General features: G+C 51.8%; 2 protein-coding genes across 3 annotated transcripts; one reads left to right on the top strand and one right to left on the bottom strand.

Moving 5' to 3' along the window:
• PDAP1 (PDGFA associated protein 1) lies at window positions 1-10,586 on the bottom strand. The gene is made up of 6 exons (XM_032394066.1): window positions 10,453-10,586; window positions 7,183-7,274; window positions 5,754-5,864; window positions 4,014-4,135; window positions 1,829-1,980; window positions 1-724 (listed from the first exon to the last, which is right to left on the bottom strand). The coding sequence occupies exons 1-6, from the start codon at window positions 10,463-10,465 to the stop codon at window positions 666-668; spliced, it is 549 nt and encodes a 182-aa protein (XP_032249957.1). The 5' UTR covers window positions 10,466-10,586; the 3' UTR covers window positions 1-665.
• Window positions 10,587-10,773: 187 nt separating this feature from the next.
• On the top strand, window positions 10,774-18,424 carry BUD31 (BUD31 homolog). 2 transcript variants are annotated; one of them, XM_032394067.1, is made up of 6 exons: window positions 10,774-10,923; window positions 11,935-12,071; window positions 12,484-12,604; window positions 15,789-15,911; window positions 16,143-16,309; window positions 17,776-18,424. In XM_032394067.1, the coding sequence occupies exons 3-6, from the start codon at window positions 12,511-12,513 to the stop codon at window positions 17,824-17,826; spliced, it is 435 nt and encodes a 144-aa protein (XP_032249958.1). In that variant the 5' UTR covers window positions 10,774-10,923; window positions 11,935-12,071; window positions 12,484-12,510; the 3' UTR covers window positions 17,827-18,424. The 2 variants fall into 2 exon arrangements, with proteins under 2 accessions (XP_032249958.1, XP_032249959.1); XM_032394068.1 differs by lacking the exon at window positions 10,774-10,923 and adding an exon at window positions 10,936-11,022.
• Window positions 18,425-18,427: the final 3 nt, after the last annotated feature.

Consider the following 18,427-nt stretch of genomic DNA (forward strand, 5'->3'; position numbering starts at 1 on the left):
TTATGATAATGTCAAGTTTAATCTGCCAAATATACAAGTTGGACTTGTGGAGTATGTTTTGCCTGGGTGCTGCACAGTAAACAGAGGCTTCTTGAAATGATCAACGGGGAGGGTTAAGAATGGGCCCTAGCGCTGGCCAAAAGGGTGGGGATGGGGCGGGGAAGGGCAGAGGGGACTGGCTGGGGACGAGCCATGACCCTCATGGACCCAGGGGCACGGGCTCCCAGACGACAGCCCCTCTGAGTGAGCACCCAGGCAACACAGACCGGGGCCGGTTGTTGCAAACTTGTCAGCAGCTGCCCCCCCACACAATCAGCCCCTACCGGGCAACCTACGGGACAAATGGAAGCTCTTCTTACCCCACCTCCCAGGCACCCCCAACAAGAGTTCTGAATTCTAAAAACAGCAAAAACATTCGAATGGTTACATATGAAATGCTGTCCCGCATCTTTCTGTCTCAAAGATAGCAGCCGCTCCCTCCCCCCAGCCCTCCCCACCATCCCCCCAAACAATTTCTGTGCCAAGATGAAAAGGAGGCCCCAGGCTGCGGGGGCTCCTTGCCGTGAGGGGCTGCTGCTGCGGCGGTGCCAGGACGGGGCAGGCGAGACTCGGCAGAGGGCCTGGCAGCGCGGCCGGACCCCTGGGGCCTCCTCCCGCAGGCCGTGCTACTTATTCAGGGACAGCGACTGCATCCGTTTTCCCGACAAAGTCGCGTCATCCTTTGCTGAGGGCGGGAAGGGAAGGGCAGGTGTTAACGTGACACCACCCCTCCGACACACGCGCCCGCACACCCCGGGAGCACGGCACTGAGGGCTCGAAGACCACAGAAAACATTCGGGGCAACGGGCTCCGCCGGCAGAGGAACAGGCCCGGGGGGAAGAGGGTTCCTGTGGAAGCCACTGCGCCCTGGTGTCCAGACATTCCCGTCACATTTGGGGGGCTGCCCCCTGACACAAGCCCACCACACAATCTACGGGGCAAAGAGGAACCTCTAACCACCCCCAGGCGAAACCCCACAATTACACCCTCTCCCCGTGGGCGCTGCAGCCTCTGACCAGCAACAACAGTCCAAGGCCTTTCCTGCTTGGGGTCTGGGAGGAAAGAGCTACCAGTGGGGAGCTGGGACAGCAGGCTACCTCCAGTGTAGTGTGACAACCCTGGGGTAGCTGATCTCCCCCTTCTAGGCCTCGGTTTCCTCGTGATTTGGTGAGGAGGCAGGACAGCAGATCCCTAAGGGCTCTTGTGGCCCCACGTGTACAGAGGGGTGCGTGAGACCAGGAGGCGGAAAGTCATGAGTCAAATGCTCCTATAAACCAGACCAACTCCCCACAGCTCCCGCCACCAACCTCTGACCCCACTGGAGGGAGAGCACGGAAGAGGGAGAGCTGGGCCAGATTTCATCCGGGGTGCATGTGAGGTCCAGCCCACGCCTGCCCTACCCTCTCCAGCCCCTCAGATGGACAGCGGTTCCCCGAGGCAGCTCTCCCGACTACACAAGGCACCAGATACCTTAGCAGGACCGTCCAGCCTGGAAGGTATGCCCTAGCTGCATCCCTGCGGCTTCCGTTGGCTGCTGTGCACGGTGCTCTGCTTAGATTCAAACCCTAGTCTGACTCCGGGCTGCTGCTGGACGCTCCCCGCACCCTAGGACGTGGTGGGCAGGAACGCCCACCTCCACGTGACGAGAAAGGCACATGCATGTACCCACAGGCTGGGTCTCTAGCCAACAACCCAACCCCATCCCATCACACAACAAGGACACTGAAGCGCAGGGTTTGGTGGCTTGCCCAGAACCAGAGTCAGGCAGCCACACGAGCTCACCACTTACCTTTCCTCTCTTCTTCTTTCTTCCTGGCAGCCTCTTCCCGCTGTTTCCGGATGATCGCCAGCCGGGCAAGGTCAGCTTTGGCTTGCTCTGTCTTCCCAGCTAAATGCATTTTCATGTAGCGCTCCTTTGCTTTCTGCTTCTCGATTTCTTCTCTGTTTGGATAAAATGGTGTCACAGGGAACATATTCACAACCATTATCAGCTGAGCTGAATGTGGAAGCCAGGATAGAAGCCAAGTCCTCGGGCCTGGGGCCCAAGTGGAGGAGGGCACCCTGGCTCCGCATACCCCCTTCGTGATGGACACTCACCAAACAAGCAGAGGCACGGGCCTGGACCTCTGACGGACAGACTTAAGGGGCTGGAGGAAGTTCAAGTGGTGCAGCAGCTTCCCCAGACAGCAGAGGATGGGGGTGAGCTTAGCACAGAGTGAACAATGTCTGCACTCGGGGGTAAGGGGGTGCTAACTAGGGTCTCGTGTCCACAGCGAGAAAGGAGGACCAAAAACCAAGTGAACAGTGTATCCAAAGATGAGCAGGAGGAGGAAGGCACTGGAAACCACATTCTGTGAGGGGCAGAGAAGGGAGTGGACCAAGTAGCCCCAGATGGGAACCACACCCACCCAATCTCAGGTCAACAGAACACAGCACATTCTCAATCAGGGCAGCTCAGATGTGTAAGAGACTGCCCTCCAGGGCGTGAGCCCCCACTGAGAAGGGTGTGGGAATGAGAGCTAGGCTCCCACAGGACAAAGGTGTCAGTAAGTCACCAACCCACTAGGTAGAGAAAGGTGATGGAGGATCTTCCTCCCAGGCCTGAGATTTTGAACTGGAGTGGGCACACTTTTCACTGTGCTATTGGATGGTCCCACTTATACCAGGTTCCTGGAAGAGCCAAGTACTGGAGGAGGGGGCAGGGAAGCCCTGCCTAGCAGGAGCCTGGGGGAAGGACCTGGCCTCCCGGAGGCCTTCACAGCACACGGCACTGAGTAATAAGAAACAAAACATGGGGACGGGCCCGACAGAAGGAGAGAAGGCCAGCCACCGAAAGTCAGGGGACTCTGGATAAGAAACGTGCTATAGAGATGAGACTAGAATACCTCTCAGCTCAGCAGATCCTACCCTGGGAGGTAGGTGCAGAGCCAGGAGCCTCTAAGCTAAGCAGTAGAGATCCAAACCTGGTGGGGGGGGGGGGGGGCAGTATGCCCTGGAGGCATCTGGAATGATGAGCAGGGCTACCAAAGGCTCTGCAAAGCCCCCTCAGTGAAGGCTAAGTGCCAGGCAGGATGCTGGACCTTATGGCTTTCACTCTGCAACCTCAAAAAGCAGGGGTAACAACAGGATCCCCTTTTTACTGTTGAGAGGGAAACTACCAGAAGGCTAGAATCCTTAGTGGCCTCTAATCACACCCTGAGCTCATGAGCCTTCCCTGTGGGGTTTTCTAGACCCCTCAGCCATCATGGGGTTAGCACAGGAAGGCAGATTTAAATCCTAGCAGCCCAGGAAGGAAAAAAAAAAACAGGGCAGCTTTCCCTAGAGGACTTCAACCTCTTGTAAGGCCCCTGGTATCAGCCGGCGGCCATCCAGAGTCAGGGCACTACTTGTCAAGCAATGGCCGTGTGCAGAGCACTCCAGTCCTGGACTGAGGCCCTCACACAACCCAGAGGAGGCTGTCCGCAGCTCCATTTCCACCTGGGACTTGGGGAGCCCTCAGGCAGCCAGCACACCTCTCTGCACTGTGCGGCCTTCTCCCACACCCCATGGCAGTGACACCAGAAGAATGCAGGCCAGCAATGGTCAGATCAGGCCGGAGAAGGGAAGTGTCCCTGGAACGGGGTGCCCTGGAGGAAGGGACTATAGAATAACCGTCCGTATCCTTGGGCATTACTTCAGGTGCAACGCTCAGGTCCCAATCTGTTGTTCTATTTTTCCCTGCTGGGTTCCTACTGGTAGAAAAAAATTATTTTTGTTTTGTGTTTTTGGAGAAGCTTCTATAGAGCCTTTGGGGAATAAGATGAAACAAAAATAAATGCTGTAGTTGGAGCCCCGACCCAGTCACTGGGAACCTCAGAGCCCAGGAGGCAAGGGCAGGGGATCTGAGCGCCTCAGCCACGCCCCCACTCTGCCCCGCCCCGCAGGCCAGCCCCCGGCCCATGTGCCCAGGTCCCAAGCCCAGCAGCAGTGATTACCGTTCTCTCCTTGAAAGTTCCTTGGGCCCATCCAGGTCCAATTGTGTGACCTTTTTGGTTGTCTGTGCCACCCGGTTAGGGTTCTCGATGTCGATGAGCCCCTCCACGCCTTTGCGCTTTTGCTAAGATGGGACAAGAAGCTGGCTGTTGGAGAAGTTTAGTCCTGCAGAGCCCCTGAGGGCCACTCCCACCGTCTCCCAACAGCCCACCTGGACGGGGACAAACTCCTGCTCCACCCCCCGGCCCAACATGATGCTCGGCCTGAGCCTCACAGTGGGAATAGCACTCAGGAGAGTCTTCACCAGCCTGGGAGGTACAAGGACGGTGAGTGCACACGACTAGAGCCCAATCTATGCCGAGTCCCAGCAACCAGGGATTATTCTCTGTTTCGGAGGTGAAAGAACAGACACAGGACTAACTAACTTGCCTAAGGCCAACCAGGAAGTAGACAGCAGGTGGGCTGAGAACCCAAGCCCAACTCACAAGCTCTCAACACAGAGCACTATGCCCCCACTGCAAGCCCAGCCCCTGCAAGCAGTTTTCCATGGAATCTCACGGATGACTGCAACAGCACTGCTGGATCCCCGGGGCAGGCCGGGCCAAGGATGTTCTCAGGACCAATTCCAACTCCCAGCCATCTCAGCTGAGGGGACGGAAATGACTTGAGAATGAGCCACGAGATCACAATCAGTTCTAGTAAGCTGCACCTCCCACCTCCCCTGGGGGAAGTTCAGCAAGAGCACAAGTCCTCAACGTAACAGGCTGGGTCCAAGTTTCAGGTCATGTCGAGCCCAGCTTTTCTCTTTAAGTGACCAAGGAGACAGCTTCCAAACAGCAGTGAATCTGACACAGAGCTCCAGACACCAACAGCCAATCCAGCTACCTGTAAACGCCTCCACTTGGTTACTGACATCGCAAAGTGAACGTGCCTCACGCACCCTGCTCCTTCCAACCATCCTTAGGCCATAGCCTTATGCCTCCTTCCCTCAGCCCCTGAAGCCACCCCTCGGCAAACCCCAATGAGCCCATCTCTTAAAACGTGGTGTGAATCTGCCCGCTCGTCTCCACAGCCACTGCCTCCATCCCAACACAAGTCAGTTTCTTGTCTGGAGACCTGTTGCCATTTCCCTGCTTATAACCTCAACACCCTAGGATTTACTCTTTGCAGAGAAGCCAAAACCACCTTTCAAAAGCAAATCTGGTCATCTCTCCCTCCCACTTCAAGGCCTCCACCAGCCGCCCCCCACCCACAACAGTGAAAGCCAAACCCCTTCAAGTGCCACACAGGAGCTGCCCTTGCGAACCCCTCCTCCCTCCTCCCTGGCCACTCCTCCCTGCATCCACCAAGGCACAGGCCCCAGCAGCCTCCTGCTGCTCCTGTTCCCGCCCCAGGGCCCCCGAGTTTGCTAACCCAGCCGCCCGGACTGCCCTGCATGGTAATTTTCACACACCTGCCTCCAGCCCGTTTGTTCAGATCTCAGTTTGAAAGCCACGTCCTCACCACACACTACTTCACGTACCCATGATCACAGTCCATCTTGTTCTGCCACTACTAATACCTGCCACTACTTGAAATTATGCTGTGCGTTTACTTCCTTACTGTAACTCCCTATTAGGACATAACCCCTTCTGAGCAAGGACTCTGTCCGCATCTACATTGGAAATGGTAATCAAAAGGCACTCGATCAACGTTTGCTGACTGAATGAGTCCAAGTCCCAGGCCTCTACCGAACGCAGTACCTGGTAATCGTCTTCTTCATCTTCACTCTCATCTGAGTCTAAGGATTTCTTCTCCTTTTTGGGGTCACCTGCAGCCCCATCTCCACCTTCTTCTCCTTGTTCCTCTTCTTCCTGTTTCAGAAATGGACAACCTGCAAAATCAAAAATGCACAAACCCCCTAGACTGTGACCCCTGCTCCCATCACCTCCAGACTGTGGACCCAGAGAAATTAAGCCCCAGAAGGCTGGGACCAAGTAGGAGAAGGGTCCTACTCTGAGACCCTGGCTCCTAATAGGGGACCTGGGTCAGAGGCAGCCTATCTACTCGGCTCCACAGCCTGAAAGCCATTCCCACAGTCCAACCTGGGGGAGAAGTTCATCTCCCAGGGTCAGAAAAACTCAGCTGTGGGGCTGGAAACCACAGTCCTGCGCAGCTCCCCTCCTGCTTCCCCAGCTGCCACACGCAGCTGCCAGATCCTGAGCCAGTCCTCCTCTGCTCTCCACTCCCACAGTTAATGGCAGGCCAGCCACTCCAACCTGCCCATGCAGAGGCCTTGCTGCATTGGCTTCCTAAGACAACACCCAACATGCCGCTTCCTTCCACTTTTCTTGCTTCCCCACCAAAACTATTCCTAACAAAAACAGTAGGTCCTTCCCCCTTAGCACTTGCCCACACATTCTCCAAGGTCCTGTTTAGCTGCCAGCCCCTCCGTCAAGCCCTCCTCCCCTCTCTCCCAGAACATGTGGCCCCTCCCTTCTAGGGGCTCCCAGGCACTTCACAGCTGTGTCACTCATCGGGCCTGACTATGCTCTTTTCGGCCCTTATCCAGGGGCAGATCTAATGGTGTAGTCAGGGATGTGGACATCAACGATGATGGAAACATTCTATTTCCTGACAATAGGCTGGAAAAAACACTGCAAGAACAGAGTACAGTGAACTACTAAGCTCAGACTAGAGGCAGAAGGGTGAACAGCGTCCGTGAGAGTCACAGAGAAGATGACGTTCGGCAAGGCCTGGAAAAACGAATAGTACTTTCCCTGCTGGGGGTGTGGGAAGGCAGGGCATCATGTCATGCTGGGTCTGGCAAGAGGTCTGGCATGGCTATAGCAAACAAATGGGGACTGCTGGGAACTTGAGCCGTGGATGGGCTGAGCCTGGCGGAAGGACAGCTCCCAGAAAGCAGGAACACAGGGCCAAGAACAGAGACCCACTAAGGCAATCACTGCTAAAAGAACAAAGTTCTAATTGATTCAATCAGAAGATGGCTCTCCTCTTCACTGTCGGTTGTTCTGGGACACCTGCCTGCTGTCCATGCCCCACCCCCACCCCAAACCTCAGGTGCTGGCTTCTTCCTAGGAAATAGGTGGTCTTTGCCTGGCCTCTCTGGATGCCAAAGAGGCAGGAAACCACCCTGGGCCATTCCAGTGGCCTGGACAGGCACGTACTCACCCTGGCCTTCTGCTTCTCAGCCTGGAGCTGTGCGTCGATCTCCTCAGGGCTTGTGTACTGCCTTGCCCGGCCTTTGTGGCCTCCCTTTCTCCCTGCACAAAGATTGGCAGTTTAGGAAGGTGGGAGGGAATTGGCTTCCTTGATTGCCCTGAGCCCCAGGGGGCTGTGTCCTGCTTGAGGTGCTCTCATCAGAGGCTGCAGAGTCCTCCCCCACCCCTCACCCAGCACCACCCAAACCTATACTCTCCTACCTTCACATGTTCAAAGGGACCAAAGGAGCAACATGTGACCACCTGAGGCAGCCCCAAACTGTGTGCTGCATGTAGCTTCCTACAAATGAGACCCAAGGGGAGGATATGGGGGAGGGCACACCACACATAATAACTGGCCAAATCCCATGGTCCCTTAGAAACCAAACACAGTGCACCGAAATGCAGTCAGAACGTGTAACACTCACATCCTGCTGTGACTACAGTGGTTTTTAAATGTTCTGTCACAGCCATGCACTCATCTGATCCTCAGAATAAACCTATGAGGAGTCACAGCTGGTCCTGCTCTGCAGACAAGATACTTAAGATTCAAATCTCAGCTCTACCACTTGCTAGCTTTTGGCAGGTACTTAACCTCTGAGTCTCCGTTTCTCCATCTGTGTTCTTATCTCCTAGAGTTTTCAGGCGAACGAATTTAACATGTGTAAAGCTCTTGGAACGGTGCCTGGCATTGAATAAGCACTACAGAAACGTACACTACATTTGTTATTTTTCTAATAGGGTATTTTGGCAGGAGGAAAAAAACAAAGCCACTGACCACATCAGTGATTTACTGTAAATGTCAGAGAATATAATAAAATACTTCACGTTCACCTAAGTGAAGAAAGAAAAATACTTCACGTTCACCTATGGTAGAAAGAAAAAACCTAAAACCTATTGAAAACTTTCTTCTGCTTGGAGTAAGCAGCATAGCCGGCAAAGTTAAAGTTGAGAATGAAGCCGACTACCTTCTAACAGTTAAAAATGTGACTGTAAATTAAAGCTCATCTAAGAGTATCAGTTTTACAGTCTGACCCTCTTGAGCAAAGACAAAAGACTGACCCCTGCTAAAGCCAACAGCCAGTTTTATAGCAGGATGGCACCTGCTCTGCTGGTCCTGGAGGATGCTGGGGGTTGTTGCCTCAATCCATCCCCACCTCTTCTGGAAGCTTCGGCCCAGCTGACTTCCAGCGAGTGTCTCACTGAGTGCAGAGAATCTGTAATTAGACAGCCAGAGCTCCTCTGGACTCCAGAGCCAGTAGCAGAGAAACAAACCTCTCTTATTTCCTAGACAGCAGCTGCAAAGCCGTAATTGGGCTGCTATAGACTACACCACCCATTTTTAATGACTACCTGGGTTCCCAGGGGTGTCTCAGTCTATGCTCATGAAAGTCCTATTTTGAGAGATCAAGCCTGCCGCTTAAAAAAAAAAAAAAACCAACACCCTTTCTTGCCCTCTTAATATTCCAGGCAGTAGTCAAAACTCAAAACTGGCTCCTACAGGCTCTCATCCAGCACACCTGGCTAGGGGAGACTGACCTTAGTTTGGCTTACCATAACTTTTATCAAAAACTGCTCCTGCCTTTAAAAGTGTTTCACATTTACACAATGGAAACAAGAGGGCATCCTTTTCTCTCAGGGAACTTTATACTTTAAAATAAAAAAAGTCTTGGGCGCCTGGGTGGCTCAGTTGGTTAAGCGACTGCCTTCGGCTCAGGTCATGATCCTGGAGTCCCTGGATCGAGTCCCGCATCGGGCTCCCTGCTCGGCAGGGAGTCTGCTTCTCCCTCTGACCCTCCCCCCTCTCATGTGCTCTCTCTCATTCTCTCTCAAATAAATAAATAAAATCTTTTAAATAAAAAAAAAATAAATAAATAAAATAAATAAATAAAATAAAAAAAGTCTTTTGTTTTGCTTTTCAAGCAAATCAACACAAGCAAGAAATGTAAATCGTATCTGCCCATGAAGCTTTTCACAAGCCAAAGATCAAGTCACTTAACCAAGATATTCAGGATTTTCTAATTCTAACCTCCAACCTTGGCTCAAAGTATCTATGAAATAGGACCCTTAGAGCCAGAATTCTGGAACCGAAAGGGCTCAATCAGCACCCTCCTTTTGCAGAACACAAGACTGAGAAAAATGGAAGAGACATGGCTCTTGCTACCACAGATGAAATCAGGAGGGAGGTAGGTTTAAATGGATTCGGCTCTGTAACCCCCAATATCTCTGCAAGTAAAATCAGGAAGTCATTTAGGTTTGAAAAAACTCCAAGTAGATTTCCTGTGGGCTGAAGCATCTTAACCAACATGACACATGAGCTACCGCTATTAACCGAACATCTGTTCTGTGCCAGGAGTTCGCCGGGCACTTTGAGTGCTCTATTTTTTTATGACCTCTATCTCCAGCTCTCCAAGCTAAGGGTTATTAGCCAGGTGCTCCAGATGAGAAAAACAGGCTGGAATTAAGTGATTTCTTCCAAGCCACGGGGTTGGACAGTGACACAGCTAGACTTCAAGAACTTCTGAGTCTTAGGGAAAAGACAATGAAGGACTGGTCTACCGTGCATCCTCTATTTTCCTGGCCAAGAAGCTGACAAAACCCTACAAATAATGCTTAATGGGCACTTAACTGTGATGCGCGCTCCACGTGGATTACCTAGTTTAAGCCTCCCACCTGTACTATGAGGTAGGTACAATCATAAGCCCGGTTTGCAAATGAGAAAACCCAAACACAGAGAGATGAAGCGACTGGCTCAAAAGCACACATGGAGCCGCTGACGAATAGGGGCGGTCAAAGCCAAGTCGGCCAGGCTCGAGCATCGAGTTAGGTCTCATTCGGCAGGCCCGGCTCGCCCAGAGCTCGAGAGGGCCCACGTTTTACGCGCAAGGCAGAGGGCCCGGCACAGGCGCGGGACGCGGTGACTCAGTCCCCGGCTAGAAGCGGGAGGAAACTCCAGATCCCCCAGGCCAGGAGAAGTGCGCCCTAGATCCGGCCTTCCGTGTCGGCGAGGACCCGGAGCCTCAGAGTCTCCCCAGGCCCACGAAGGAGGGGCTCGTGGCCACTCCGGTCCTCAGTTTCTCCATTCGGACAATTGGGCGTCGAGGCCCACACCTGGCCCTCAGCCGGCGCGGACGTCCTCCCTCTGCGCCACTCTCCGAGACGCCCGCGGGCTGAATGAACAGCGGGTGCCGGACTCGGGCAGCCCCTCGAGGCCCGCGGGCCACGCGCGTTCGCCTCTCACCTCCTTTAGGCATCGCGGCTCCAGCGGCTGCGGCGGCGGCGGCGGCGGCGCCTCGAACTGACACCGGAACCGGAAACACCTCGGGCTCGACTTCTTCCGACCGGCTCAGTTTTCCTCAGCGCTCCGCCGCCGCCGCCGCGAGGGCCGGGGACCTCAGGGAAGCCGGCGCACGGAGACTGTCCCGCGCGTCGCCTGAGTCCAGGCTCGCCTGCACGCTGCCCCGGCAACAGTGCCTCCGGCCCTCCCGCCCCGGGGAGACGCGTGAGCCTGCCGGTCTCCCCGCGGGATTTGAGGGCAAAAGGCAACAGCGGCTGTAAAATTATATACAGGCAAAACTGCGGACACCTAAGGTGACGCAATCTCCGCGCGAGGTGGGGGGGGGGGCTCCGCGAGGACCTCAGCCTGAAGCTATCACCTGGGAAGCGGAAGCCGTCGGGAGAGAAGTGGCGGCTGACGGTGACGGGTTTTCAGGTGAGCCCTTTTCTGTATTCTCCAGTACCTTGGTAACGGCTAGGACCAGGAATCGGAGGTCTACACTGGCCCAGAAGCGATCGGAGCGGCTGGACAGGGGTGGGTTCGGGCCTCTGGAGCGGGAGGTCAGAGTGAGTTCCCGAGAGGAGGTGGCGCCTCGCTCGTTCTGCCCAGAGAATAGGAGATTTGGGGATTTTCTTGTTTCTAGGCACCCCCTCCTCCCTCTCTTTTCTCTGCCGAGAACGTTTTCTGTTTAAATACTGTTTGTTCTTGTAAGCCCGGTTCAGATGCCGTGGTCTCTAGGAGCCTTTCCTACTATCCCGACCCTCAGGTTTTGCCTCCCAAGCTCCGAACGCCTTTCCACTCGTTTCTTCTCCCGAGCGCTGCCACCTCTTGATCCAGGTGCCTCCTACCTGTTACCTCCCCTGGGTAACACATGGACCAGGGCTCTCGAATTTCCCTGAGTCATGGCAAAGTGGTCATCCCGTATTTTTGTCTTCTCGGCCCGTGCGCGCTGGGGCAGGGTCCAGGTTCTGGCCATCTGTGGCTGCAGCGCAGGGGAGACACGTGCAAAGACCACAGATTTGGGAGTCAGGAGCCTCCCGATCAGAATCATACTCCGCCAGTTCTCAGCTGTTGTGACCCAGACTTTACCTCTAGAAGTTTCATTCCTCACCTGTAAGGTCGCTAATGGAGAATTCATGAAAAGGAGCCTGGGGATGTGTGTGTGTGCGCCCGATGCTGGGGCACTTTGTAAACTGTCAGGCACCCCACAGAAGGGAGGGACTGGTTGAGTTTGGGAGAGAGGAGTCTGCTGTGCTTCAAAATAGGAGATAATTAACCTGAACCCTCTTTGCCAGCTAGGAAATGCTATGTGGTTTGAAAAATGTTTTCTTTGGATTTGTACTGGCCTATTGTATAGGCTTTATAATGACTTGCCTTTATGTAATGTCTTTGTTGGGTTTCAGAGACTCTCTGCAATCCAGCTAATTCACTGCCCTCATTTTACAGACAAGACTGAGGACCTGAAGGGGAAGGTGACCTCCCAAAAGTCACAGAGTAATTGGTAGAGTTGGACAAGAACCTAAGCCTGTAACTGAAGAGACCAGAGGTCTTTCTGTTATACTTCTTGGGAAGCAGACAGTAAGGTACTTTGGCTCTATACCATCTTTTTCCCTTTTAAACCCTCGTTTTCTCAGCTCTCCCAACCATAGGCCTTCTCACACTGTATTGTAATTACCTTCTCACTGTTTCCTTGCTAGAATGTCACCTTCCCAATGACAGAAGTTGTGTCTTACTGCTTGTTCTTTGTTCCCAACATCCAGTACAGGGCCAGGCTCATAGGTGATGTTAAGGATAACGGGAAAAATCTACTAAACACATTTAATGCAGGCATGTTCCATATAATTATAATGAAATCTTCTAGATTCTAGTGTTCCCATTTTACAGATGAGGAAACAAATTTAGGGAAGGGAATGTGCACCAAAAGGGTAACTGGTGAAGGCCTTTGGGGAGCTCAGGCTCAGAAACCAATCCATTTAATTTCTCCCCCTTCTCCAGATCTTTGCAAATTATCTTGTAGAAAAAATGCCCAAAGTGAAAAGGAGCCGGAAAGCTCCCCCAGATGGTTGGGAGTTGATCGAACCAACACTGGATGAATTGGATCAAAAGATGAGAGAAGGTAAGTGAGTGGGGGAGTTTCTAACTGGGTGCGCTGTGTCTAAGAGTCACAGGCTTCGATGTCTCCAGGGGCCAGGCAGAAATGCGGGTATCACATGGGCATAGACAGCCCCACTGTGGCCTCCAGACACTGACCTGTTTTGTTTGCTTCTTAACTCAGAATATTAGGAGTTCTGGAAAATAAGATGGCACTAATGAAAAGGTCCTCAAAGACATTTTGGGGCCAACTTTGATATAAAAGTCTTAGAGAATAAAGATTGAATAGTCTACCTCTAATTATTTACTGTTCTGGTTAAGTACCTATTTAGAGTCTTACAAAATGTTTACTTGGAAAATCCCATCCTTTTTCATGTTCACATTTTCCGTTAAGAGTTTTATCCAGATTTTTCTTGCTGGTCTCTGACACGGTTTTCACCACTTTGTTTTTGCATTATCTACTAGTTTTCCAGAATGTACCATGTTCAGTTTCTTCAAAATGCTGTATGATCTTGAACTTGATTAATCAGTGTAGTGTCTTTTTAGAAATCTTATCTGAAGCCACGAGCATCTGTTGGCCTTACAGGATCACAGTATGATCCCTTACTCAATTGCTTTTTTTTTTTTTAATTTTTTTGAGAGAGAGAGAGTGCGGGGCCTGGGGGGTCAGGGCAGGGGAAAGAGAATCTTAAGCAAGTTCCACATCCAGCACAGAGCCCGATACATGGCTCCATCTCACAACCCTGAGATCATGACCTGAGCCGAAATCAAGAGTGGGACACTCAACCGACTAAGCCACCCCAGCACCCCTAAATAACTGCTTTTGTAAGGATTTTAAACTATTTGAAAATCAAGCATAAACAAATAATGGACATTTAGTTTTTTAAAGAATTAACATTTTAAAAGAATTGTTGCTGAGGTTTTGAAGTTAATCAAACATTTCTTTCGAAGTTTTTGGCATTCACCAAGTGGCAGGAATCTAGATCTAGTCTATGCTGTGATGCCCGTACCTCTGGCCTCTCCTCCTACACTCACTGGGGCAGGACTCCACATCACCCACTGAAAGGCGCTTTCCACTTTGTGTGTGAACCTGTATAAAACAACGTCCAAGAATGTTCACATGGTCTTGTGAAAATGGGTCCAAAAGGGATTTTTTAAAAATGGGAGTGCTGCTTTGATTAAAAGATTGAGAAATGACAAAAGCACAGGGAGGGACACTCTGTTTCCAGATGCCTTATAAGCATGTTTGCCCCCCACCTTTTTAATTGAGATCTAACTGACATAAAACATTTTATGTTTTAGCTGTATGTGATTTGATGTATGTATATATTACGAAATGATTGACAATAATTTAAGATCCATTACCTCACAGTTTTTTCTTTTTCTTGTGAGAACTTTTAAGGTCTACTCTTTTAGCAACTTATAAATACACAATACAGTATTGTAAATTGTAGTCACCATTCCCCAGGATTTATTTATAACTGGAAGCTTGCACCTGTGACCCCCTTCCCCCATTTCACCCAGCACCCCCCTTGTTTCTTGAGGACTCTGATCAGATGTCCCCTTGTGCCTTCTTTGATCACCTGTATAAAATGTCAGTCCCCACTTCCCCTTCTGTTTTCTCTTCTTTTTTGTGGCCTTTACCACTTAGCCCCACGTGCCGATCCGCCTCCCTCCCCGGGAATGCCACCCCAGAGCTGCTCTGCCTGCCCCACTGCTGTGCCTTCAACACCCAGAGCAGGGCCTCGGCTGCAGCAGGCACGGTGTGCACTTGCTCAGTCCGCAACACCTGCCTTTTGCTCGGATCACAGAATCCTGTGTGTGGAGCTGAACTCTACATCCTAAGTAATAGCATGGCCCCGAAGTTGGAGAAATGGAGGTACAGTTTTCTTGACCACTCCTTATCTTTCTCCTCTGCTCTAAAAACTGAGTGGAGGTGGTAGACAAAGATCAACTTTTAACTGCTAACAGAAAGAGACTTGCCACTTGAAACAATCCTGTTTAAGTCATGTGGCTTATTTTTTTATCTTTTAAAATAACAGCTCTATTGAGATTGAAGTCCTATTCTGTAAAATTTGCCCTTATACAGTGTTCAGTGTATTCGGAGTTGGGCAACCCTTACCTCCTGAAGAAACCCTGCACCCTTTGGTAGTTACCCCCTTCCCCCTTCTCCCCAGCTCTCCCAGTTTGAGCAACCACTTGTCTACTTTCTGTCTCTGTACATCATCATTTGGTAGGGGGGCTTTGGGGACTAGTTTCTTTCACTTGGCATCATGTTTTCAAGGTTCATCCGTGTTGTAGCAGGTCATTTCTTGTTCTGGTTGAATGATTCTTCATGGTGTGGGTGGGTTTTGTTTATCTATTCATCAGCTGATGGATACCAGGATTGTTTCTACTTTTTGGCTGTTGTGAATACTGCTGCTTGCACATTCATGAGAGTTTTTGTGGGCACGTGTGTTTTCAGTTCTCTGGGCTATATACCCAGCAGGAGAACCGAGAGGGCTTATGGTAACTTTAACTTCCTGGGGAAGAGCCATCTCTAAAGTGAAGAGCCTATTCTCCAGAGAGGCTGCACCATGTTACACTTCCACCAGCGGCCTGTGATCCAATTTTCCTACATCCTCGACACTTGTGATGGTCTTTTTGATGATAGCCAACCTAGAGGGTTATGAAGTAGGATTTATTCTTTATTCCTGGTTATTAAAAAAAAAAGGGGGGTGCCTGGGTGGCTCAGTTGGTTAAACCGCTGCCTTCAGCTCAAGCCATGATTCCAGAGTCCTGGGATCGAGCCCCGCATCGGGCTCCTTGCTCATGCAGGAAGCCTGCTTCTCCCTCTGCCTGCCGCTCCCCCTGCTTGTGCTCTTTTTCTCTTGCTCTCTCTCTGTCTCAAATAAGTAAATAAAATCTTTAAAAAAAACAAAAAAACAAGGAGCGCCTGGGTGGCTCAGTTGTTAAGCGTCTACCTTCGGCTCAGGTCATGATCCCAGGGTCCTGGGATGGAGCCCCACATCGGGCTCCCTGCTCTGCGGGAAGCTTGCTTCTCCCTCTCCCGCTCCCCCTGCTTGTGTTCCCTCTCTCACTGTGTCTCTCTGTGTCAACTAAATAAAATCTTTAAAAAAAATAAAAATTAAAAAAAACAACAACACTGCATCCCGTGCAATGAACACTACCTGCCACAAGAAAACAAAGACACACCTTTTTCTCCCCAGCTGAAACAGAACCTCATGAGGGAAAGAGGAAAGTGGAATCTCTGTGGCCTATCTTCAGGATCCACCACCAAAAAACCCGGTATATTTTTGACCTCTTTTACAAGAGGAAAGCCATAAGCAGAGGTAATGAACTAAATTCTCTCAGTCTCACCAACTTGAGTAGCTTTCACATTTACTTCATGGTTCTTGTTCTTGCAACCTCAGCAAGTGTCAAGTTTTCTTATTGGTAAAAAAAAAAAGCGGGGAGGGGTCAGCGTTGGCTAAATATTCTTTCTAGTGAAGAGTAGTGATGGGCCGGGGCTGGGGAAGCTTTGTGATACCATGGTCTGATGCCCTTTCCCTTCTTTTTGACAGAACTATATGAATACTGTATTAAAGAAGGCTATGCAGATAAAAATCTGATAGCAAAGTGGAAAAAGCAGGGCTATGAGAACTTATGCTGCCTGCGCTGCATTCAGACACGGGACACCAATTTTGGAACAAACTGCATTTGCCGGGTCCCCAAAAGCAAGCTGGAAGTGGTAACGTCTCTACCCCTGTAATGTCTGATGATCGAGTTTGAGGTCACTTTTTCAGTTCGGAAGTCCGCCCTAGTTGACCGCAAGGGATCGAACATGATTTTGCTGACTGTCCTGCTGGCCATGCCCCAGGGAGTGAGTCCCTCTCCTGAGCAGTCCATGCTGGGCAGCGTGGCAACAGTCATGTGTTAGGTCTGGGGGCCAACTCAACTGCACCCTTGGGCAAGTTATTGAATTCCTTCCCCATATAGGAAGTGGGGGTGAGAACACCCACCCCCAAGGTGGTGGGGAGGGCTGAGTCAGGGGAGCATGCTCACCCCAGGTACCCTTTTCTCCAGGCCTTCTCCCCAGATGTGTTCCGTTGTATTTCTTCTGTCAGAACTTTGTTCTAAAACTCACTGGGCAGCTCAGGAACAGTGCTGCACATGTAGTCGCTGAGCTGACGGCGTCAGCCTCTCTGAAATGGAACTGCAGAGGGAGGGAGGTGGTTCCTGGGACATAGGCCATGGTCGCCTTTGAGTGCGGCCCCTTGGCTGACCATGGTGGGCCCAGCTGGGCGGGCAGGCCAGACTGCCCACCTCCCAAGGGGCCACCTGTCACACAGGTGCCTCATCACCAGTCCCTTGATGTTGCAGACCAGTTCTGGTTTATAAAACTCTGGGCCAAGGGCTTTAGCTCAGCAGGCAGCTCTGTCTCCCTGAATCATCTGTAAAGTCAGGGAGCAGTGGACATTGAATGAGGGCCCAAGGACATCAAATTCTTCCTTAAGGGAAGAATCTGGGTGCCAGTTTTCTGATGGCATGGAGAGGTGGTGGAATGGCGGAAGCCACCGCACCCCCCCCCCCCCGATTCTGTGGTGGCATTTGGTCGGGGGTGCTGCCCCAGCCCTGTGGCCAGAGTAGAGCCTGTTTTTGATTTAGTTGAGTTTTACCATCTAATCTTGTTTGTTTAGGTAAGGGTTTTACTCCTCCAAAAAAGAGAATAAAGGAAAGTATACACAGACCACTGCTGTAGGGCCTTCTGTCTGTTGGGCAGGCCCTCAGCCGGACATCCGGGCACACCTGGCCCAAGGGACAAGACCCTTCTGCTGCCACTCAGATTCCGGTGCACATCCTCTGCCCCTGTGCCCCCACTAGAACGTTCCCCAGCCCAGAGGCCCTGAGCCCCCTGAGCAGTAGCAGACCCACTTCCAGCTCACTGCAGGGTAGGTCATGCTCACTTCATGGAACAACAAGAATCATTCACAGATTTTTTTTTTTTTTTTTTTTTACTTTTTGGGGGTCAAGTACGTACAGTGTGCATAAATTCAGCACACAGAGGTATAGCTTCAGTGTCAGCAGCATGATTGTATCGGTCATGAAGATTTTCTGAGGAGTGTCCTGTAGACAGTGAATGTCCAGTTGCCCCCCTTGTTGCGGGGGACGAGGTGGGCGTGGCAGGAGCGCAGCATCAGCTGTCCTCTGTTGCAGGGCCGGATCATCGAGTGCACACACTGCGGCTGCCGGGGCTGCTCCGGCTGAGGCCCTGAGGACCTGAGGACCTGACCCGTCTTCACCCTGAATTTGGGACTTACGGGTTTCTGCCTGTCGCGCCACCCCCTTTCCTGGGAGCAGCTGTTCTCGCGGAGCAGTGCTCTGGGCCTGAGTTGGAGCATGGTCTCTATATGTAAAGGCTTTGGTGTTTCTCAGCTGTGATTTGTAGGAATAAAATTTTTAAACCTTCTGGGTCCTGCATTCATTCTTTCTGAGAGCCAGTGGACTGTGGACCCCAGTGGGCGAGCGCCGGGCCCTAGAAACCGGTCACCCTTGGGCCTCCGTCCTGACTCCACCTTGTAGGTGCTGTGTGACTGTGAGCAAGTTCACCTTCCTCATCCGTGATGGGGACGCCCACCTCCCAGACGAGGATGACCAGAGATGGCGTGCCAAGGTGGGCCAGGCTGCTCCTGGACCTGCCGCGAACTTGTCAGGCACCCTGGACCCAGTGTTTGTCCTCATACCCATGCCTGCAAAACGCTACACCCCTCACTCCGGGCCGGACCCTCCCTCGGGCTCGAGGCCACACGAGCACATGCACAGGCCCGACGCGGAGCGGCCCCTGGGCTCCCGCAGAGCTCTGTAAACA

This window comes from Phoca vitulina, unplaced genomic scaffold, assembly GCF_004348235.1.
Source record: "Phoca vitulina isolate PV1807 unplaced genomic scaffold, GSC_HSeal_1.0 scaffold79, whole genome shotgun sequence".
Taxonomy (NCBI): Eukaryota; Metazoa; Chordata; class Mammalia; order Carnivora; family Phocidae; genus Phoca; species Phoca vitulina.

Coding starts and splice junctions, on each gene's coding strand:
- PDAP1 (XM_032394066.1), bottom strand. Junction 1,981..4,013: donor GAACTTTCAAGGAGAGAACG/GTAATCACTGCT, acceptor TTATCCAAACAG/AGAAGAAATCGAGAAGCAGA. Junction 725..1,828: donor GAAAGAAGAAGAGAGGAAAG/GTAAGTGGTGAG, acceptor TCCCGCCCTCAG/CAAAGGATGACGCGACTTTG.
- BUD31 (XM_032394067.1), top strand. CDS start 12,511: ATGCCCAAAGTGAAAAGGAGCCGGAAAGCTCCCCCAGATGGTTGGGAG. Junction 12,605..15,788: donor GGATCAAAAGATGAGAGAAG/GTAAGTGAGTGG, acceptor TTTTCTCCCCAG/CTGAAACAGAACCTCATGAG. Junction 16,310..17,775: donor CCAAAAGCAAGCTGGAAGTG/GTAACGTCTCTA, acceptor CCTCTGTTGCAG/GGCCGGATCATCGAGTGCAC.